Here is a 22935-nt window from a genome sequence, read left to right as displayed (position 1 = left end):
TCAGATTTTGGGAAGATTTTGAGCAATGCTTCTCAAAGTGTGGTTTCCGGACCAACAACATTAGTATCGCTTGAAAACTTGGAAGAAAGGCAGATTCTCATGCCTCACCCCAGAGATGCTGAATCTGAAACTCTGGAGATGAGTGACCAGCTTGTCCTAGTTTGCCTGGGACATTCCAGGTTTTATTAGGTTGGTGCCAAAGTAATTGCAATTTTTGCCATCACTTTCAATGGCAAAACTGCAATGACTTTTGCACCAACCTAACAGCACTGAAAGCCTTGCGCAAATCAGGATGGTTGGCCACCCTACTCTGGTGCAGCCTAATGCTTGAGAGTTACTGATTTAGAGAAATATTGCTCCAAAGAATGACTGCCCAGGGCCTGAACCATCTTGCAGCATTGGCAGCCCCTGCTCCCTACCCTGACCCCAGATAATGCCTGCCTGGTTTCACCAACCCCGCCCTTTCTCAAGGCCTAGGGTTCTCTAGCCCTTCGCAGCTGCTTAACTACAAGGCTCCAGAGCCCACGCACGGGTGTCTCAGACAGCTTAAAAAGGAGGAACCAGACACCAGTACTATAGTATAGCTGGAATGACTCTAGATATAATGAGAACAGATGGCAAGAGGCTGGAGTTGCGTACCCCAGTGGCAGAGTCAAGCAAGACTCCTCTGCAACAGGCTCAGAAACCCCGTGGGAAAGATCACATCACACACCTCCCATCTCCAGCTCCTTACATATCTGCCTACTACCTCCCAAACAAATCCCAAGCTCCTTGGCTTGAATGTCAAAGCTCCTGGCCTCCTTTGCAACCTCATGGCCCTTGCTCCCCCATTCCCAGAACAAACTGCAAATTCCTGTGTCTCTCTGTCCTTCCTGGATAGATGCATTTCCTATCTGCCCTTCACTACATTATCTCTCTAAATCAAATCCCATCCTTCAAGGCTGTACTTGATGTCCATGTCCCCAGTCATGACATCACCTCCAGGAAGCCTTCCCTGACTTCAGACCTAGGGCTTTATCAGTCTGGCTAAGAAGCACGCTGGGCAGAAACTTCTCTCCTCTGTAACCAACCCCACAAGCCTTCCTAAAAACTGAGCCTGTCCATCTGCCACAGGGGACCCCGATGCCTGCCATTGGATGGAGGGGTGTGAAATGGTGTGTTGTGGTGTGTGTTTGCACATGTATACCTGTTCAAGGTTCAAGGTGGGAGGAGAAAGGGAAGAGGGAAATACACGAGGAGGGTAGGAATCTGAAAGTGTCTCCAAAGGCTAATTATTCTGGTGTTAAGAACACGAGCTTTGGACGTAGGCAGCCTGTGGTTTGAGTCCTGGTTCTGCTGCTATAAACCTCTCTGAACTCAGTGTCCTCCTTTGTAAAATAGCTGGTAAGAGCACCTGATGAGAATGTAACTAAACCTGCATGCAACTAACTTTGCACATGGCTTGGTGGGAAACAACAATACAAACTAACCCTTGCCCAGTGAGTATTATATGCCAAGAGGCACCGTTCCAAGTGCTTTACATATAATTAACTAATTTCAGTCTTACAAAATCCACCCTATGGCCTGGGCACTATTGTTATTTACAAAGGAGGAAATTGAGACACAGAGGTTTTGTGACCTGCCCGAGGACATACAGTGAGTAAGTGGCAGAGCAGGGATTCAATCTGGATTCCATGCTTTTACTCACTGGGCTATCCTGCCTCCTAGATATTGCTCCTGGGTGGTAAAGGCCCATCACACGCTAAACAATACCCCTACCACCAACTCTACTTCACCCAAATCTAACACACAAACACACACCCAAATCTAACACACCCAAATCTTCCCCCACATTTTAGTGTCTCTGAAATCAAGATGTGTTTTATAATTGATGGGAATTATGTGAAAATCTTCCACTGACACCTCTTGGTGAGATTTTTTTGAAGTGCATTGATGCAATGCGTTTTACAGTAAATGAAACAAGATACCACTAATGATGAATATTAATGAGAATAACTTCAGCCCTAACCCATATCCACTCATCCATATTTATACACAGTGGAATTAAGATCCAAAAGGGAAAAACCTTTTCAAAGTCAAGAGCTCAAATTATATAAGCGTAACCAAAAAGCCAGGTACTGAGCGGAGACGAGGGTGCGTGTGTGTGTCATCTGCATCTAGCGTGTGTCTTGTATGTGTGTGCATGTGTGGTGTGTATATGTGGTGTGCATGGGTCATGTGTGCATAGTGTGTAAGTGGTGTGTGTGTAGGTGTAGTGTCTTGTGGGGGCGTAGCATGTATGTGTATGTATAATGTGTTCTGTGTGTGATGTATGTGTGGTATGCACCTGTCACATGCATATGTAACGTGTTTTATGTATGTGTGTGTCACATGTGAGAATGTGTGTATAGTATGTGTCTTGTATATGTTAGGTGTGTGTGTCAAGTGTGTGTGTGCTGTGTGTGTGTGTACACACCCTAGTTGTGCAGGACAGCGTGCCCCCTCCCCTGCCTGCCCCAGTCTTCCTGGTCCTTCCCCAGTGACAGTTATTTTCTCACCCTCTCCTGCAGTCTGGAACAGACCTCATGACACTCCTGCACAATCACTCATTTGGCAGCACCCCTGGAGGCCAACTGTGACAATATTTACTTTCCAGTACTAGCTTCAGAGGCTGCCAAGGTTCTATTCTTCCAGAGAATCTGGTCAAGTTCCCAGTGCCCCCAGCCCTTCCCTTAGTCCCTGCCAGTTACCAATGGCCACAAATGCATCCCTGACATCCCCAGACATCTCCTTCTTGATGGTGTGCTCCACGTCATAGTTGGTCATCTTGATGAACTCCTGGAAGACTGGCCACAAGAGAAGCCCCAGAGGCGGGGGTGAGCTTCAGTGCAGGAGGGGGAGGACCCCTCCTCAGCCCCACCCAGTGCCTCCCACAGGCTGTGCCTGAGAAAGTGGAAGGGCAGCAGATATGGCCACAGCCCAGGCCAAAATGCATTGGGCAAGATCATCCTGATAGAGAAGCTCTGATATCAAGGCTGCCGTGGGCTCAGAGCCAAATCTGTCCCAAGTCAGTCCCTGTGCCTGGCCAATGGCCTTAGAACCTCGGCCAAGTTCTGGGAACCCAGGCTGGGGTAGTAAAAGGAGCACGGGTCCTAGTCATGGTTCTGCCCCAGCTCACTGAGGGACCTTGGGTGATCCCTCTCCTTTCTGGGCCTCCTCTTCCTCCTGTGTCTGCTTGGGATGAAGACACAATGATAACACTCAGGAAACACTCACTGAGTCAGGCATTGTGCCAGTGCTTTATGTGTTATGTTTTTTGTATCTTCACAACAATCATGTGAGGTAGAACTAAAACCCTGATTCCTACGTAAGGGAGCTCAGGCACAGAGATTTGGTGACTTGCCTGAGGTCATATGGCTGTTAAATGGGGGATTCAAATCAAGGTGGTCCAGTGCCCAAGTCCATTCTTTTAGCCACTATGCTAAAGCACCTTAAATACTGAGAAGTGCCAGACAAATGCGTGTTAAAATGTAAACGTCTCAGTGCAGGACACTTCATGATTACCGAGCGCCAGGGCCACTGCATACAGGTGTGCCCTGAGCATGTGGCAGCCTGTGGTTCAAAGATGTCTATGTGGGTCTTGTGCCACCACCACCTCTTGCTGCCTTGCTCCTGGCAGGCATCGCCAGTGAATCATGACACGGGGCCCCAGAATCCTTCTCAACACAGCACTCTAGGCAACTACTACCAATCTATCAGAGTTGGCCTTTGAGGTGAAATCCAGTTGCTATACCTAATCCCGGGCATCCCACCTGCTTCCCTAAGGAGAAGAAGGAAGGTGAGGTATAAGTGATAGAGCCAGGACTAGAACCCAGAGCTCCAGAGTCGCCATCACTCATGATATGCTACTGCTGGGTTAAGGAGGAGGTGGGTGGGCAACTGGCTCCTCTTCCACAGAGAGCTGAGAGGCTCTCATCAGATTCTGGGATCTTCCTGCTGAGCTGGGAAGGGAGGAGGTCAGGCCTCACCTCTCCGGAGGTGCGGATAGCTCCGGGTACACAGGATCGTCATGAAACGTGTCTCCAAGGAAGTTTTGTCTCTGCTGGGTGTGTCTGCTATTTCCTGCAGAGCCCCAGTTGGAGCAAGGATTTGGGAGGGGAGACATGAGAAAGCCTTGGTTATTATTCACTTTCATGTCTTTGCCTGGGCTGAGGGCAGTCAGAAGCTGGGCTCACCCGGCCATCCAAGGGGGCCAAGACTGGTCCCCTCTTCCTTCCTCAAGCACAGTGGCTTCTATACTCCCCTCTCCAGTTCACAAGGACCCTGTGAACTGACACAGATGGGCTTAGCACTGGGTACTTCCATCCTAGCCTCAGGGCCATGGGGCCGGGGCTCCTGGGAGGACCCACATAGACTCTGAGCATAGCGACTGGGAGTTCCCCTTCCATCCCTCAACCTTTCTGCAAGCCCCTCTGGGAAGTGTGTGTGGGGTCATATGCAGAGAAGATGGCCTGGCCAGTGTTTCCCCAAGCGGGGTCAAGGGCAAACATACCCGATCACACTGCATATTAGTGTCTCCATGGCTGTCTTCTAGGCAGCTACTAGTTCTATTTATACTGATACTAAATTCCCCTTAACTCATTTTGGGTTTAAAAGTGAGTCGATTTAAAGATCAGTATGAACAGCTGGTGGTTACACAGCACAAATCATGCCAGAGATGATTAGCTGAAGTTTGGGAAACACTTGCCTGGCCTATCTTTTACCAAGCAGGGCCCTGAAGGGGAGAGAGAGAAGCCACACAGCAAGCTCCCAAATCACTGCTCGATACTGCCCCGCTCGGCCCAGTAAAGGCAGACTTTACTCAGAGGCCGTTAAAACCCAAATGAAGAACAGGACACTCACCAAGATCTCAGCAGCCACCTGAGAGCAGGGAGGGGAGAGAGGAGGGAGAGAAGGGAGGCAAGAGTCAGAGGAGGTCGGGGAGGCTGGTGCTGGGGCCCTGGGGTCAGGGTGAGGGGCCTGGCTGGGAGTGGGAGAGGTCCCAAGAGACCCGAAAGAACCCGGGATGCGATGGGAAGGGAGGTAGGGACAAGAGAAAAATACCTTCCTATGACCTTTTGGGCTGGAGCTCAGAATGCGGATAGGCCTGGCAATAACTAAAAACGTGTTCACTTTAAGGATAAGAGAAAGACACAGAAACGGGGAACTCTGCCCTTCGCACCCCAAAACCCAGAGCAGATTCCAGGCCTCGGTTTCTTTGTCTGAAAGTGGAAATGATCCCTGCCACTTCCTTACAGAACCACTGAGATGTAAATGTGAGCAGTGCAAAGTTCTCTGCACCCAGCATATTCAGACTTCCAAGGCAAGAGACGTGTAATTTTAGCCTTCATGTTACAGACAGGAAAGACCAGCCAGCTGAGGCCTTAAGGGGAGCTGACCTGCCTGGGGGCACAGAGCAAGCAGTGATGGGAAAGTCATTTTACAAGGGTTACTTTTAATCACTGCACTATGCAGAGCGCAAAATTCTGTGGTTAGGACACTATTTTGTTAGGCAAATAGCTGTGACTTGGAGAGCCTGGGAACAAAATACTCAGGCTCGTGTACTTAGGCTGCGTTATCGCTTTCGCCTTTCTCCCAGAAACTCTGCTGACTTTATTCTATTAGATAGACTGAACTCTTCATAAGCTTCACAATAGCCTATGCTCTGGAAACCTTCCTCTTCTTTTCATTGCATAATTGGCAATGTCCGTTAAAAGTTAAAAGGCATATGCCATTTGATCAAGCAATTATATTGCTAGGAATTTGCCCTGCAGATATACTGGCAAAAGTCTTCCACGATAGAATACAAGACTGTTCACTGCAGCATTCTTTTTTCTTTTTGGAGACAGGGTCTTGCTCTCTAGTACAGGCTGGAGTACAGTGGCACAATCTTGGCTCACTGCAACCTTGACCTCCCGGACTCAAGCGATTCTCTTGCCTCAGCCTCCTGAGTAGCTGGGACTACAGGTGTGTGCCACCACATCCAGCTAATTTTTTTATTTTTTGTAGAGAAGGGGTTTCACTTTGTTGTCCAGTCTAGCCTCAAGCAATCCTCCTGCCTTGGCCTCCCAAAGAGTGCAGTGGTGTGATCTCAGCTCACTGCAACCTCCACCTCCCAGGTTCCAGCGATTCTCCTGCCTCAGCCTCCTGAGTAGCTGGGATTACAGGTGCATGCCACCAGCCCAGTTAATTTTTTTTTTTTTTTTTGTATTTTTAGTAGAGATGGGGTATTGCCATGGTGGCCAGGCTGGTCTCGAACTCCTGACCTTAGGTAATCCACCCGCCTCGGCCTCCCAAAGTGCTAGGATTACAGGCACTGTGCCTGGTCAGCATTTTTCGTAATAGAGAAAAACTGTAAACCATCCTGAGATTGACTTATTAAACAGGCTATGACTTATCGAATCAATGGAAACAATCCATGCAGTTCTTACAAAGGATAAGATTATCTACAATGCTGATAAGGAGAATTTCCATTTAAATTAAGTAAAGAAGTATAGCATATTTTTGTGTAATATAGTGTTTCTTTTATCTAGATTCAAAAAAAAATAGACACTCATTTTCTCATATTTCCTGGGAAGTACTTAAGAAACTGTCAAGACACCTTTGAGGAGAGGGACTATGTGGGAAAGCTTTTGCATTTTTTTTATTCTTCCTGAAAATTTCTTAAATATGCAAATATATTATTTCATTTTAAATTTAAATGTTAAATAAGAGTTATCAAGGCTACTAGGATTAGGGGCTGCTTCTGGTTTTTAAAATATTTTTCTGTATTAAAAACAACCTATGCCAGGCACGGTAGCTCACACCTGTAATCCCAGGACATTGGAAAGCCAAGGTGGGAGGATCACTTGAGCCTATGAGTTTGAGACCAGCCTGGACAACATGGAGAAACTCTGCTCTACCAAAAAATTAGCTGAGCATGGCGGCGCACGCCGTTAATCCCAGTTACTTGGGGGGCTGAGGTGGGAGGATGGCTTGGGCCTAGAAGGTGGAGGTTGCAGTGAGCCAAGATTGTGCCACTGCACTCCAACCTGGGTCTCAACCCTGTCTCAAACATCACAAAACAAAAACCTAGTTGAACCCTGAGGACATCATACTAGGTAAAGAAAGCCAGTCATAAAAGCATAAATACTGTATAATTTCACTTACATTCCCTAGTCAAACTCACAGATGTAGAAAGAATGGTGGTTGCCAGGGGCTGGGGGAAGGGAGAATGGGGAGTGACTGTTGAATGGGTCCAGAGTTTTGGTTTTGCACGACGAAAACAGTTTTGGAGGTGGCTGGTGGTGACAACTGCCCAACAATGTGAATGTACTTAATGCCACTGAACTGTATACTTTAAAATGATTGGCCAGGCATGATGACTCACGCCTGTAATCTCAGCACTTTGGGAGGCCGAGGCAGGTGGATCACCTGAGGTCAGGAGTTTGAGACCAGTCTGGCCAACATGGTGAAACCCTGTCTCTACTAAAAATACAAAAAATTAGCCGGGTGTGGTGGCAGGTGCCTGTAATCCCAGCTACTCAGGAGGGTGAGGCAGGAGAATCGCTTGAATCCGGGAGGTGGAGGTTGTAGTGAGCCAAATTGCGACACTATACTCCAGCCTGGGCAACAAGAGGAAAACTCCATCTCAAAATAAATAAATAAATAAAATGATTAATATGGTAAAGTTTATATGTGTTTTATCAAAAATTTGTAAAAACTTATGCTAAATAAAACTGTATCATTTTTAAAAAGAGAGAGAGAGGGACATGTTTAAAAAATTTAACAGAAAAGAATCCAAAGTCCCAACTGTTCTCACTTAGGCAGGTCAGAGAACCCTAGACATATTCGGTTTTTCAAAGCATCTTTAAGATAATAATATCTGTAATGTAAAAAAAAAAGCGGTGGGGCACTAAATTAATATTCACCACAAAAGCTTGTTCTTATTAGCCTAGCTACTTCATGCAAAAATTAATCTGGACAGTTCCTCAAATGGTTAAACTTAGAGTTCTCATATGACCCAGCAATTCTATCTAAGAGAAATGAAAACATATGCGCACACAAAAACTTGTACACAAATGTTTTGAGCAGCATTAGTCATAATAGCCAAAAGGCGGAAATAACCCAAATGTCCATCAGCTGATGAATGGATAATAGAATATTATTTGGCAATGAAAAGGGACTACCAACATGCTACAACACAGATGACCCTTGAAAACACTGTTAAGTGTTTAACATTGTGTTTAAGTTAGTGTTTTCTTAAGTGAAGAAGCCAGTCCAAAAGGCCACGTATTATATCACTGTATTTACATGAGGTGTTCGGAAGAGGCACATCTGGAGAGACAGAAAGTAGATTAATGGTTGCTTAGGGCTGGGGGGTTAGTAGGATATGAGGAGTGACAGCTAATGTGTATGGAGTTTCTTTTGGGGGTGAAAAAATGTTCTAAAATTGATTGTGGTGATGGTTGCATTAAGTCTGTGAAGATACTAAAAACCACTGAATTGGTCAATAGTATGGTAGATGAATTCTATTTCAAGAAAGCTGTTACATTTTTAAAAGTCTAGGCCAGGCATGGTGGCTCACACCTGTAATCCTAGCACTTTGGGAGGCTGAGGCGGGCGGATCACTTGAGGTCAGGAGTTCGTAACCAGCATGGCCAACATGGTGAAATCCCATCTCTACTAAAAATACAAAAAAATTAGCTGGGCATGGTGGTGGGAGCCTGTAATCCCAGCTACTTGGGAGTCTGAGGCAGGAGAATTGCTTGAACCCAGGAGGCAGAGGTTGCAGTGAGCCAAGATTGTGCCACCGCACTCCAGCCTGGGCAACAGAGTGAGACTCTAAAAAAAAAAAAAAAAAAAGTCTGAGTATTGTTTATCTAAAAATGACCACAATCCTTCATTTCATGGTGGGTCTATAATAATTATTTATAATTTATTGCTCAAATTGGACAACAGAGTGAAAGGGGAAGCTATTAACAATTACTGTGGGGCCACAGTTGGAAACTGGACATATGTTCAACTGGTTAATAACAGTCCCAGACTTCTAAGAGCTTGAGGGCGTTCTAGACATCCAGAGTGAGAGACCGCCAGGGAGGCAGTGTAAAACAGGCAAATACAAACTGCCAAGTACTCATGTGCATTATCTAAGGGGGAGCTTGACTCGGCCCTATCAAATGCCCTTAATTTTTATATACATTTTGCTCCCACATTTCCATTTCATCTCTGGAAATTCATTCTAATGAATAATTCATGAATGTGATAAAAGAGTTTGCTACTAGGAAGAAGGCTGGTTAAATAACATGGTAGATTCAGATATGGAACAGTATATAGCCATTAAATGATATCGTTGATTTAAAAATGAAATAATATTCACATAGTATTAATTTTTAACTGTCAGAAATAAAGAATCCACTTTTATATATACATAGAGAAACAACTAGAATAATGTATGCCACAATACTGACAATGCTTATTACCATTAGGTTATGGAGTCTTTTTTGGCTTCTCTTTATTTTCTAGTTTCTATAAAAGAATGTACTTCTAGTTATAAGAAAATGAGCTTGGGTCTAGCATCCTAAATCTGGAGAAGCAGCCGAGTTGGGCAGGGATCTGGCTCAAGGGTCCCTTAGCTATTTCCACCCGGATTCTCTCTCTCCACTTCTCTCCTTTTGCGAAGCAGCTGTCAGCAAGGCCCACCACTGCCCCCTGCTAGCGGCAATTGGAAGCACAGCCTCATTGGCAAATCAGGCACCAGGCAGAAGCATTCCCGGGAAGATCAATTCAGGGTTGGAGGATGGATTTGGGGTGAGAACTGAGATTTTTAAAAAACTCTCAGCAGCACACAAGGCTGTTCACAGTAATACTTAATAAATGTCTGTTGAATGAGTGAATGAAATGTGGCCTCAGCAAGCCACCCTAGTGTCTGGCTGAGTTCTCAGCCTAACCCCCATCCATGTGCCCACAATGTGGCTGAAATGCCATACATTTAAATGTAACCCTGCAGCTTTTGACAACCATATTCCAAAGCAAGGGTTGGACAACTGGACAACAACAGCTATTTTATGTGGAAGCTGCAGGGGACCTTAACTCTACTGGGTCTTGGAAGATATTACCATAAATGGAATTAAGCATAGACTCTGGCGTCAGGCAAGCCTGAGTTCAAATAAAACCACCAACCACTTAGAAACTGTATCATTGAATAGGTTAAGGAGCTTCATTTTCCTCTAGTAAAAAGGGGGAACATAAAAACGTATAGAATAATCTTGGCATCATTCTCAATATATAGTATGCATTCTAATAATTATAATTACAGTTCTGTAACTGTCAGGTTCCAGCTAAGGATTTGTCTAGCTCAGATGCTGTTGTAGCAAACCACACTTCTGTTATGGGACCTGGGAACAGAAAAGTTGGTTCCCTGACTCTCAATCCATCACTGCTCTTTTCAACTCACCAACTATAAAATAAGGGGGCTGGATGTCTATAAAAGTCTGTGGTGTCTGTGCCCCACATCCTTGGACACAGCTTTTGGGGGGTGGGAGAATGAGGCAGTCAGAAGAGATGGAGACGTGGACCTGGGTCAGGCTACTGGGTGCTGGGATCACGGTGCAGGTCAGTGGGGGACAATGCACTGGCCTCAGCAGGGACTGCCCAGCCACAGAACCTTCAGGGAAAATGAATTTGGGGTTGTCCAACCTCCATAAGAAGCCATTTCCAGACCTCAAGCTCACCAGGCTAAGGAGCAGGGCTGAGGCAGAGCAGCCAAGAGAACCCTTTTCCCTGCTGTTCATTCAACAAATATTTACTGAGCACTGATCACGTGTTACTTTGGATATATCAGTGAACAAAATGAAGATTCCAGCCCTTGAGGAACTGACTTTCTAGGCTCGTCCCAGGACACTCCCACCATTCTCGGTTCCATTTTACAGATAATAAACCGAGGCCTTTAGCACTCAGGCCCCCTTCTCAGCAAGTTCCCAGACGAGCTCTCTAGGGGTCAATTCTACGGGGGCCACTGATTTGCTGTGTGACTTTCAGAAGTCATTCGCCCTTTCTGGACCTCCATTTTCCCACTGTAACATGAGGGCTTTGACCTGGGTGATCTGCAGGTCCCTGCCAGCTCTGAGGGTCCTGCTATCCACCTAGGAAATGCCAGTAATACCAGCACCACACTTCTAAACCTCATTTCTACAGTCTAAGTATCAGCCAATCAAACCAACCACGCCCCGCCAGGAGCCTTCACTCGCAGACAGGTCCTGGCGTAGACATGCATAAGCTGGACCTACATCTCAGGGACACCCGGCAGAGGTGACTGGGGTGGGCTGGGGGTCTTACCTGGGCATCTTCCCGTGCCTGGTCCAGGTTTTCTCCTCCCTCCTCACGATTCCCCTGCAGCAGGAGCAGCAAGAAAGTTCAGTCCCCAAACATCGACCCATCTCCATCTCTGTACCACCACACACCCTGCTCATTTTCACCTCTCTGAATGCTCTTCCTCATCAGTTACACAGGGACGAAAATCCTGCCTCTATAAGGTAGGCTGTTGTGGTCATTAACTGAGAATGTGTGCAAGGCACTTAGCACCAATGCCTGACACACAGCAAGCTCTCGGTAACTGTCAATAAGGGTCTGCCATTTTGGTTATGGGAATTCAAGAGATGGTGACAGAAGCTCCCAGGTAACAACACGGGAGAGAGTCACCCATATGGCTTTGTCCTGTGAGCTGGCGGCCCAAAAAGCCAGGCCAAGGGCCACCAGGGAGGACTGTCTGGAGAAGGTGGTACCACGCCAGCTTTGACAAGTGAACGACAGGGGTAGGCGGTGGGACTCTAAGGAGGCAAGTGGGGAGACACCCCCTCTCTATCAGGAGTGCACGTCTAACCCCCGTGCCCTCCACTCAGTAAACCTTCGCTTCCTCCCAGGCCTCCCGATGGGCAAGCTGACCTGGGGCCCACGAATTCACTCACTGTGGCCAGAGAAATGAGGATCCTCCTGAAGTGGCCAGATGTGTCTGAGCTCAGAGCATCCTCCAGGGACTTGTGATAGTCTGAGGCAGAGAAAGGGGGTGTGGGTAGCTGCTGGCCAAGAAGGATTTGGTTGCGGGGAGGGAGGTCCAGGAAAACTCAGGCTTGAGCCAGGGCAGTATTGGCAGGGGGAGGTGGGAATGAAAGGGTTTGTAACTGGCTCATGGGGGCATCCAGCCATCCTCCTGCTGATTTTGTAAGACAATGGGCATTCCCATCAACCCATCACCTCCCCTCCATCCCCTCAGCTCTGTCCCAGTTGAGGTCCCATTGCATCTCGCCTTTAATATTTAACAGCCTCTTAAGTCACCTCCCTGTTGTCATTCTCTCTTCTACCTTCCCTCCTGCATGGCAGTTGCTATACCCAAAAGCAGAGCTCTATGTCACTCCTGTGCTCAAAAATTCTACCATTTTAAAGCTGCTTATAAGATAAAAAATTTAAATCTTTTTTTCTTTTTTTTCAAGACAGGGTCTCACTCTGTCACCCAGGCTGGAGTGCAGTTGGCGTGATCAAGGCTCACTACAGCCTCAACCTCCTTGGGCTCAGGTGATCCTCCCACCTCAGTCTCCTGAGTAGCTGGGACTATAGGCACATGCCACCACACTTAGCTAATTTTTTTGTTTTTTGGTTTTTTTTGAGATGGAGTCTTGTTCTGTCTCCCAGATTGGAGTGCAGTGGCATGATATTGGCTCACTGCAACCTCTGCTTCCCAGGTTCAAGTGATCCTCCTGCCTCAGCCTCCTAAGTAGCTGGGGCTACAGGCGCATACCACCACGCCTGGCTAATTTTTGCATTTTTAGTAGAGACGGGGTCTCACCATATTAGCCAAGTTGGTCTTGAACTTCTGACCTCAAGTGATCCACCCACCTTGGCCTCCCAAAGTGCTGAGATTACAGGGGTGAACCACCGCACCCAGCCAATTTTTATATATTTTGTAGAGATGGGTTTTTGCCATGTTACCCCGGCTGGTCTCGAACTCCTGGGCTCAAGCAATCCGCCTGCCTCAGACTCCCAAAGTGCTGGGATTACAGGAGTGAGCCACTGCACCTAGCCAATTTAAACATTTTTGACTGGTACTCAAGATTCTTCAGAATGAAAATATGGGGCCACCTGCTTAAAAATTAAGAATTTCTGGACAGTGATAGCATAGCTTGCAACCAAGTGTGGGGCCCTTCTGGCTGTGGGGCCCTGTAGAACTGCATGGACTACACACCCCTAAAGTCGCCCTCCCTCTCTCCAACAGGCCGGAATGTTCTCTCTTCCACTTCCAGCCAAGCCCTCTTCTACCTCCAGGCCTTTGTCCTACCGGGACACCTGTCCTTTCCCCAGACACAGGGATGGGCACACCCAAGAGGTTTATCAAATCCTCAAGGACTGAGGGAAGGGAGACAGGCCAGAGTCCTGGGCAGAGCTGTGGGCTGGGGTTGGAAGCTGTGGGGCTTGGCTCTTCTCCTCCCAGCATCCGGGCCCAGGCCTCCCAAACTCACCCTCCTTATAGGCCTCATTGATGGCCCGGATTTCAGCATTGGTCCGAGTGGCCAGGATTTCAATAAGAGCCTTTTCATCTGTGCCAGCTCCCTGGAATGTCAAGGCAAAGATGATCTCAGCCACAGTTCTGACCTCCTGTGCAGAGGTCCATGGGGCCCGGACGGCTACAGCTCGGGCCAAGCATTCCTGGATTTTCTCCTCACCTCGAGACATGGCCCCCAGGCCCAAGACCTTGGCACAACCAAGGCTGACTATGCCAGCCTCTCAAGATTCCCAGAACCTCCCATGCGAACTGCTTTGCCTTCCAGCCCCCCAAAAAGAAAAGGTATATAGGCGTGTGTGTATAACACCACATATACACACGAACACCTGAATAGAAATTTCTGCTTGTAAGTATTGGAAGAGAACAGAAGGACATGCACATGCCTCACAGTGTTAACTAGTGGTTTGGTCTCTGTGTGAGTGAAGGATCACAGATGATTGCTATTTTCTTCCTTTTACTCTATATTTCTTCAAGTCTTCACAGTGAACATGTATTCTTTTGTTAGAAGAAAAGAAGTTTTGTGTTTAAGATAAAATGCTACATTTTTTTTTTCTTTTGAGACAGAGTCTTGCTCTGTTGCCCAGGCTGGAGTGCGGTGGCATGATTACAGCTCACTGCAACCTCCGCCTCCCAGACTCGGGTGATCCTCCTACTTCAGCCTCCCAAGTAGCTGGGGCCACAGAAGCATGCCACCATGCTTGGCTAATTTTTGTATTTTTTGTAGAGACAGGGCTTCACCATATTGTCCGGGCTGGTCTGGAACTCCTGGACTCAAGCCCAAAGTTTTAGGAATATAGGCACGAGCCATCATGGCTGGCTTACATTTGTTTACTCTTGGATTTGGGGAGTGATTTGTGAACTGAGACATTACATGCCCTGGACTAAGGCAGCCTGGGGATCTGTTATGCAAAGATCTGCACACAGGGAAGCAGGGAAACTATCAGGGAAGAGAAAAGGCAGGCAAGATTGATTGATTGATTGACTGAATGAGTCAACGACTAATTCACTCATTCAGATACTTGTTAAGACACCTATTATGTGCTAGCCACTATGCAAGGTGCTGGGGCTACAATTACAAAAAAAAAAAAAAGTCCAGGTGTGATGGCTCACGCCTGCAATCCCAGCACTTTGGGAAGCCGAGGCAGGCGGATCACATGAGGTCAGGAGTTCAAGACCATGCTGGCAAACATGGTGAAACCCCTTCTGTACTAGAAAGACAAAAAAATTAGCTGGGCGTGATGACATGCACTTGTAATCCCAGCTACTCAGGAGGCTGAGGCAGGAGAATCGCTTGAACCTGGGAGGTGGAGGTTGCAGTGAACCGAGATCACACAAACGCACTCCAGGCTGGGTGAAAGAGCAAGACTCCGTTTCAAAAAAAAAAAGAAAAAGGCAAGAGGCAAGACATGTTCTCTGTCCTCAAAGAGGTTACTGCCTAGTGCTCTAATGGTCCTGCCTTCTCAGATCCTAGGAGACTCATCCTGATTGAGATCTTCAATCATTTCTTTGTTAGAAGCAGGTGTGTGGTGAGGTAATCAAGAAAGTCCTGAGACTGGGTCTAGCCCTAGTCTCCCCCTAACTCACTGACTTTCTGAGCCTCTCTGTTTCCCACTTGGCAACTTTGAAAATGGAAAGGATTGAGTTGGGTTAGCTCATTGATCTCTTCTATTTCTGAACCCCATGTCTTTAGATCATTTACTTTTTGGCTTAGGTATTTTAAGAAACAATCATCTCAATCTGCTTAGCCTAGGCAATGTTTTTATAAAGTCCTCTAGCTCCCCATTGCTGCCCTCCTCTTAATGCTCAAGGGGCCAAAAGCACTACTGGTTTTATGAGGTTGTCTGACAGGCTCTAGAGTCAGAAAGACTGGTCTGAACCTCGGCTTTGCTACTTCATAGCTCTATGACCTTGATCAAGCAACTTAACCTCCAAGTCTCAGTTTCCTTATCTGTAAAATGGGGACAAAATAAGAGCCTTGCCTTGTGGCTTGAGGAGGCAACTAAATGAACTAATGTACCTAACCTGGGATAGTTACCATATGCTGTTTATAAACAGTAGCCACTAGTACAATTGGTACCTTGGGAAGCAAAGCAGTTCTAGCAACTTCTGGGCCAGGACATAATGCTTTCTTGTTTAATGTAGGGTCAGGTCTTCAGAGTTAACAATGACTCTGTGACCTTCATACCTGTGACCTCGATTGACCTGTCCTAGTTCGAAGGGCAGAGGTGACATTTCCATTTCCCAGATGAAGGCACAGAGGATTGGGAAGTGTAAGGAATGGCCCAGTCACACAGTGAGTGAGTGGCAGAGCTGGGCTGGAGTACAGACTCCAACTGCTGCTGCTTTTGTTCGAGACCCACCCCACTTCCTCCAGCGGCTCCATGAGACCCTTCTGACACCAGTGGGCATGTGACTCAAGCTGAATCAACTTGGAGTAAATGCCAAGACTGTTGTTGGAGCTCCTAGGAAGAAGGAACTCTTTCTGCTGGAGCTGCTAGCTGGCGGGATGGACATATGCCACCATGGGGAGAAAGGCTGCCTGAGAGTGAAGCCATAAGAGAGGACAGCAGAGCCAAGACAGGGGTGAGCCAAGGGTCCACAGAACATCATTTGAGTCTCTGGACTCAGATCTAGTCCTGTAGTTTTCAGTTATAGGAGCCAACATCTCCTTTTGTGTTTATGCCAGTTTGAACTGAGTATGGGAGGAGTTCTACCAAGAAGTTACAGCTAATCCACCTGGGCTTATGAGGAGCACCTGTATCCCTACCGGCACCTGCAGACACTAGACCCTCTGGTGCCACACTATACCTCCATGGCCTTCTTCAACTGCTTGGCATCGTAATGGGCCGGTGGCATCATGAGCCCCAGAATCAGCCTTGCCAGGTCTCCAGAGATCTCAGACTTCAGGTCAGTCATTAAGTCCTGCGAAGGGCAGAGCCACAGTCACGCCAACATCAGCACTTGCCCACACATGACCCAGGATGGGGGAGATGGAAAGAGAAAACAGGGGTTCCACATGAGGGATCATGGAAGCTTGTGTCTGTCTTTGCTGATGTTGCACTTATTATTTAGATGAAGCCAAAGAGGGTAGGGAAAAAACAACTGGGAGGAAGACCCACTCTCCTTGACACGGGAGACAGGAACAGGAAGGCAGCAGCGCTGAAGGACACTGTTTCCACCCAGGGGGAAACGCATCAACCTAAGTCAGATGCCACCAATGTGCAATAATCCCTCACACTCAGTTGGGGCCTTGAAGCCAGCTCTCTCTGTGCAGAGGAACTGCAAGATGCCCAAAGCACACTGAAAACAACTCATAGCCCTGAGCTTGGCCCCATGCTGCGCCTCTGAGTCCACTGAGCATCTCACACAAGTGTTGCCCATCACAAGGAACTGGGGGAATGGAAAGATATGTCTGCCCAAACCCAGTGCTGGAGACACTCTGAGATAATATGACCACACGGGGTCCCTCTGCCATGAAGACCCTGGTGCTCAACTGTGCAGAACCGATGGGAACAGGCTGAGCTCAATCAGGCAAGGTGCATGCATGTCACACCCAGAGCCCAGGAGGAGGTCCTTACCCGGCCAAAGTGAGACTTGAAGGTCTGCCGGATCTGCTGCCGTTGGGCATTGCTGCGGTGCGTGATGATATCGATGATTGTATTTTCGTCAGTCCCTGAGTCACCAAAGCCACATGCCTCAGAAGAAGGCCTGTGGCTCTCGGCTTTCCCCTTACACCACCCACTGATGGCCCCTCGTCGATCTTTGTCAGGGTAGAAGCCTGGCTAGGTGGCCATGTGCTCCTGAGTCCCTGCACTCCGCTTGCCTATGGCTCAGGCCACTAATTTCTGCTGGACTCCTCCCTCCCTTTCCTTTTGACACGCTGAGGAAAAAGGACAGCTTTTTTTTTTTTTGGGGGGGAGGTAGAGAGTACTGGGTTGGGAGTCAGTGCCTCTGAGTTCTAGTTCTGGCTCTGGCAATGGCTGCCCACCCTGGGCAAGTCCCCTTCCCTTGATGGGACTTGGTTTCCACATCTGTAACATGAAGAGCTGGAGTAGTTACCAAGGGATCCTTCCAACCCTCACAGTCCAACTCCTGTTAGCGACTCTATGTCGTTTCTCTTCAACTCTCTGGAAGCTGGACCCTGAGTCCCTCTAACCACAGTAGGTTGACTCTGGAAGGCATTAGGATACCACTTCCTGCTTCTCAGATTAATGCCATCAACCACAGATCCAGCACAGGGGTCTTTTACGGCATTTTTACCTCTATCATCCTACAGTCCCAGGCGAGCTTGGCAGGTATCATCATTCCCATGAGACATATGGAAAGGAGGCTCAGGAGGTGATGGATTTAACCTAAAGCCTCCTGGTAGTTGCTGTCAGACAGGTGGGGCAGAAAAGGCAAAGAAAGCCAAACCCTAGATGGCCTGTCCCAGGCTGGACTTTCTGAGCACAGGCCCAGCTGATGTGAACCTGTGGGTGCAGTACTCTTCCCCCACTGGTGCCAAATGTAGGTCTGAAAGACCTGCCCAGCAGGGCACACTCCCACCACAGAACTGGGGCTCTTGGGTTCCAGGGTCCACAGCCCTGATTTTACACATGGAGAAATTCAGACCCAGAGTGGCGGAGAGGCTCACCCAGAGTCACTCGGTGAGTCAGCAGCAGAGCCAGGGCACCATGCCAATTTTGTGACCTGGTACTTTCTTCAGTGCCAGGATACTGCTCCCAGGAGGCTGGGGGACACCTTGGTCCCTGGAAAGGGCTTCTGCCAAGTTCCTTATGAACCCTCACCCGCCCCTCCTCTCTATAGTCCGGGAGCTAGGAGGGTGGAAACTTGAGATCAAGCCTTCCTCATCCTGCAGACTCTAATTTGAAACCTCACTCCGTCCCCTGCCAGCCCACGGCCAAACCCACCACAACTGCTGCCCCGGAGACCAACCCTGCTCCCTTCCCATCCCCCATACCGAGTCCCTTCATGGCTTTCCGCAGCGCTTTGGCATCTGCGTCAGGGTTGAAGTCATTGGCTGGGCGCACAGTTCCCTTCAGCTGTGAGAAGCAGAAAGAGACTCAGCAGGTGTCTGAAGGCCCCCCTGGGGGCCAGGCTGAAAGACAGCATGCGAGGGTGGGAAGCTCACCCCACGAGCCCAAATCAAGCGGCGTGGGTGGGGAAAGAGGCAGAAGTGAAGCCACAGCAGACAGACCCTGCACGAGAGCTGAGAGAGAGAGAGAGAGACAGAAAGGGAGAGAGAGGGAGAGAGGGACTCAGGGCTGGGAGCAGGGCAAGTCCTGGTCAAGGGAAATTGGCTAGGCTCCCGCCTGCCACAGGATCTGCCTCGGTTCTAATGCCCCTTCGCTCCTTATTCCACTGGGGCCTCCCCAATTCTTCTGAATCCTACCCTGCCCCCGAGGCCCCCTCTGCCTCTTAAAGAGTCATTCCCCCTGAAAAGGCAGCAGACATGTTCTGAAATACCAGAACAGAGTTTCCCAAATTTCAGTCACTCCTAAAGAACTTTCACTTTTCCAAATGAGCACACACACTATGCCATCTCTTAATGGTCTTATGTAATTCAATTTCTTTTCTGTCTACTTAAATGCATCCATTTTTGAAGTGCATTTAAAATTACTCCCAAAAGGCAAGGAATTGTTATCTGTTTTATCCTGTTATATATCCCAGGTGCCCACAACAGTGTCTGACATAATAGGCACACTCAAAAAATAATTGTTAAGTGGATTAATGAGGCTTGGCACCATGCCTCATGCCTGTAATCTCAGCACTTTGGGAGGCCAAGGCAGGAGGATCGCTTGAGCCCATGAGTTCAAGATGAGCCTGGGCAACATGGTGAAACCCTGTCTCTACACAAATTAGCCAGGTGTGGTGGTGTCCACCTGAAGTCCCAGCTACTTGGGAGGCTAAGGTAGGAGGATCACCTGAGCCTGGGGAGGCTGCAGTGAGCCATGATCATGCCACTGTACTCCAGCCTGGATAACAGAGTGAGACCTTGTCTCAAAAAAAAAAGAATGGATGAAATTAATTTTATATGACTACCATGAATTAGGAAGTTGATACCATGTATCATAAACTGACAATTTACCACAAAAATCAACGTAATAAAAACAAAAGAGGTGAAATGCCATGAAATTTAAAATGATGCCTCTACTTGCCAGAAGCTCTGAAACTTAAAGCGAGCTCTCTCAGCTTTCTCTTTGTGAAAAAGGAAAATCAGCAAGTGTTGCAGAGATGGCGGCACCAAACCGAGACTTCCTTTTTGACATAATCAGAAACACTCAAGAAATTGGAAAGGAGTGCCTTTCTCATTCACTCTGTGGAGTTCAGCGTTATTCAACCCTGCCAAACTAAATTCACTTCTCACATCACCTACAATCATCTGCAAAGATCTCTTGCCTTATCATTTGGGGAACACTGTCCTAGAACATCAGAGCTCAAGAGCCCTAAGAGATCACCGAGATTGCCATGTTAACCCCTCACTTTAAAGATGGAGACATAGAGGCCCAGAGGGAGGGGGCACCTTCCAAAGGTCGCACAGTGAATAAGTAACAGAGAGCTCCAAGGTCCCACGCTTTTTTGTGTGGACCAAGTGTTGCAGTCTCTGGAATGGTTTGCCTAAAGTACTTTAGTGAAACCTTTCATTCCCGTCCTTTGTGGACCCCCAGTCTGAGGATGCTCAGGAGGACAACCTGAAATCCTCCAGTGCACCCAGGGACGCCCATCTGTTCTCAGCTTTCATGTCTCTGAGGCCAACTGTTTTGACTCCGGGCAGGACAGGCCCCTCCATGGAACCAGCCAGGTCTCCATTTTAGCAAGCCCTGTTAGTAAGTGGGCCAGAACCCTTTCCAGCGTGTCAGAAGCTAATGCAGAAACCAGGTGCACCCCTCCACCGACCGATTCATCACTCCAACGGAGAAAAGGAAGCTTCAGATGTGAGAATCAATGTGTCAGGTTGGCCACCAGGGGGCAGCTGGGTGCCAACCAGAGCAGCAGGAAGGTGCAAGCAGAGAAGCTGCAGTCAAGAGGTCAAGCAGGAGGAGGGGAAGGTCTGACCTCTACTCGGGCCACTGCACTAAGTTCCCACATCTGATAGGCCACCTGCGCTGCCTCCGGGAAGAACTGGCCAGCAGCACTGGAATGGAGGGGTTTAGGGAGAGGACAGGAAGGAATGTCATCACGGGCAACACTCCACACACCAACACACACACACGCACACTCCAACACATACACACACGTGCACACACCACACACACGTTAAGCTTTATCTCCAGGCTATGCCTCCTCCATTCACCAGAGTCCTCCCTCCATTTCTGAGAACCTTCCATCTCTCTTGAGACCCCCTGCAATGCTGCCTTTTTTTTTTTTTGAGATGGAGTTTCGCTCTTGTCACCCAGGCTGGGGTGCAGTGGCGCGATCTCAGCTTACTGCAACCTCTGCCTCCCAGGTTCAAGCGATTCTCCTGCCTCAGCCTCCCGAGTAGCTGGGACTACAGGCACCCGCCACCATGCCTGGCTAATTCTTGTATTTTTAGTAGAGATGGTTTCGCCATGTTGGCCAGGCTGGTCTTGAACTCCTGACCTCAGGTGATCCACCCGCCTCACCCTCCCAAAGTGTTGGGATTACAGGCGTTGAGCCACCACGTCCGGCCAATGCTGGCTTTTAAGGGCAGCCTTCCTGGCTGCGGAGTCCAAGCAGGATAGGATTTTTCCAATCCTTCAGCCTCCCCTTTCTTCCTTAGAATTTGAGTGGCTTCTATCCAACTCTCCCCTCTCAAAGAGGCCAGTGAGCAGGCTATGGCCGTGCCAGCCCTACATCTCCTCCTGCAAAGTGCCTGGATGCATCAGGAGCTCAGTAATATCTGCTGAACTGCATCAACCCCTATGGTCCTTACCAAAGGTTCGCAGGAAATTCTTGCGTCCCTTCTGTAATTGGATCTTTATAAGATCCAGAGAAAGGAAATCAGAGCACAGCCTGTTCCCTTTCTAAAACACAAATCTGGTCAAATAATGTCCCAATTTAATATTCTGGGAAGAGGCCCCCAGGCCCTCCCACTTCTCTGCCTTATTTCTCTCTCTAGTACTCAATAAATGCATGACCTCGGACGTATGAATGAATCAGGCTGCTCCTTCTCACTCCTCGGCTTTTCTATAGGTGATTTCCTCCACCCAAACACTGTCCCCAGACCCTCTTCACCTGGCTTTTCCCCTTCCTCCTTGGGTCTCACCATGTATCTCCAAAGAGCCTCCCCTTGGTCTGGGCTAGGGCATCTCTGTGTGCTTTTATATATGCTTTCTACGTGGCTCAGCCAGTTCTCCCCAGCACAGGACTGCTCCCTTCTGGAAACTGGTCTATACCCCCTTCTGGGCTGTGGCCTTCATCAGGGGCTTCCTCACAGGGTCTGCACCCAGAAGGGACTTAACACAAATATGCTGCATAAATGAGTAGGCAGAGCAGGAATGTGTCCTTTTCCCATTTAACAGGTGATAAAACCGAGAAACGGCTATGAAATAGCAGGGCTTGGATGCTCATATTCCGGTTCCTGGTCCTCAACCCCAGACTGACTTTCCAGGTTCACAAGAGCAGACATCTCCATATACAGGAGACCATGCTCACATTCAGACCCCCACACATGCTCAGACACACAGACCCACAAGCACAGCAGCTACCAGCAAAAGCCGCCTTTCACTTGCGTGATGCTCCTGGCTCAGGGGAATCCCCAGCTCATCCAATCCACCCATCACGATGCGAGCCAGGAGAGTCCCCGCCTGGCACCCCAAGGCCACGCCCTCCAGCCGGGGGCCAAGAAGTCACTTACTCATCATCTCCCCCACACAGCTTCAGCAGGGTCTTCTTGTACTCGCCAGAGGTGTCATTCTGGAGAGAAAGAAAGAAAGGTTACCTCTCACCTAGCCCTGGGCTCCTCTCAGACAAGGAGGTGAAGGTTCTGCACAGCCTAAAAGAGGGGAAGGCTGAATGAACACTTATTCATAGCAGCCCTGGCCCTCCTGTGCTGGTTAATATTGAATAACTGGTTCTCAGCGAGCAGGCTGGGGGAAGCCCTAATTTATAGCATTTGCCAATTTCTGTGGTGTAAATACTTCCAGCAATGGACAATTTCAAGTTACCAATATGACTTCACTGCCAATATGCGGAGTTGAGAAGACATGCTTGCTGCCCTTTCAAGCCAGTGCCCCAGCACAGCACTGCCACCAGACAGTCCCCAGCCCAGCGCTTCCACGTGAAATATGCATGGAAATGGGGTTCCATGAGCAAAAATATTGGGAAATGCAAAAAATCAAACAAATATATATTATACAGATGCACATCTCCGTATAGATGCATATTCTATATCCCTCTTGGGGCTTCATAATGGACTTCAA

General features: G+C 48.3%; 1 protein-coding gene across 2 annotated transcripts in view; it reads right to left on the bottom strand.

Annotated features, from left to right (window-relative positions):
• ANXA6 (annexin A6) overlaps positions 1-22935 on the bottom strand; it is a 55901-nt gene that overhangs the window by 3515 nt on the left and 29451 nt on the right. Inside the window, exons 13-23 of one of the 2 annotated variants that reach the window (XM_055285589.2) lie at positions 22371-22429; positions 20609-20687; positions 18513-18594; positions 17131-17225; positions 16361-16474; positions 13509-13599; positions 11964-12043; positions 11335-11388; positions 4882-4899; positions 4008-4101; positions 2730-2825 (exon numbers count right to left, since the gene is read on the bottom strand). In XM_055285589.2, coding sequence (XP_055141564.1) covers positions 2730-2825; positions 4008-4101; positions 4882-4899; positions 11335-11388; positions 11964-12043; positions 13509-13599; positions 16361-16474; positions 17131-17225; positions 18513-18594; positions 20609-20687; positions 22371-22429 — 862 coding nt within the window. The remainder of the gene's footprint in view (positions 1-2729; positions 2826-4007; positions 4102-4881; positions 4900-11334; positions 11389-11963; positions 12044-13508; positions 13600-16360; positions 16475-17130; positions 17226-18512; positions 18595-20608; positions 20688-22370; positions 22430-22935) is intronic. The other variant, XM_055285591.2, reaches the window with a different exon arrangement.

Source organism: Symphalangus syndactylus, chromosome 7 (assembly GCF_028878055.3).
Source record: "Symphalangus syndactylus isolate Jambi chromosome 7, NHGRI_mSymSyn1-v2.1_pri, whole genome shotgun sequence".
NCBI lineage: Eukaryota > Metazoa > Chordata > Mammalia > Primates > Hylobatidae > Symphalangus > Symphalangus syndactylus.
The sequence above is the reverse complement of the archived record's forward strand: the minus strand, read 5'-3'. Positions and strand labels throughout refer to the sequence as shown.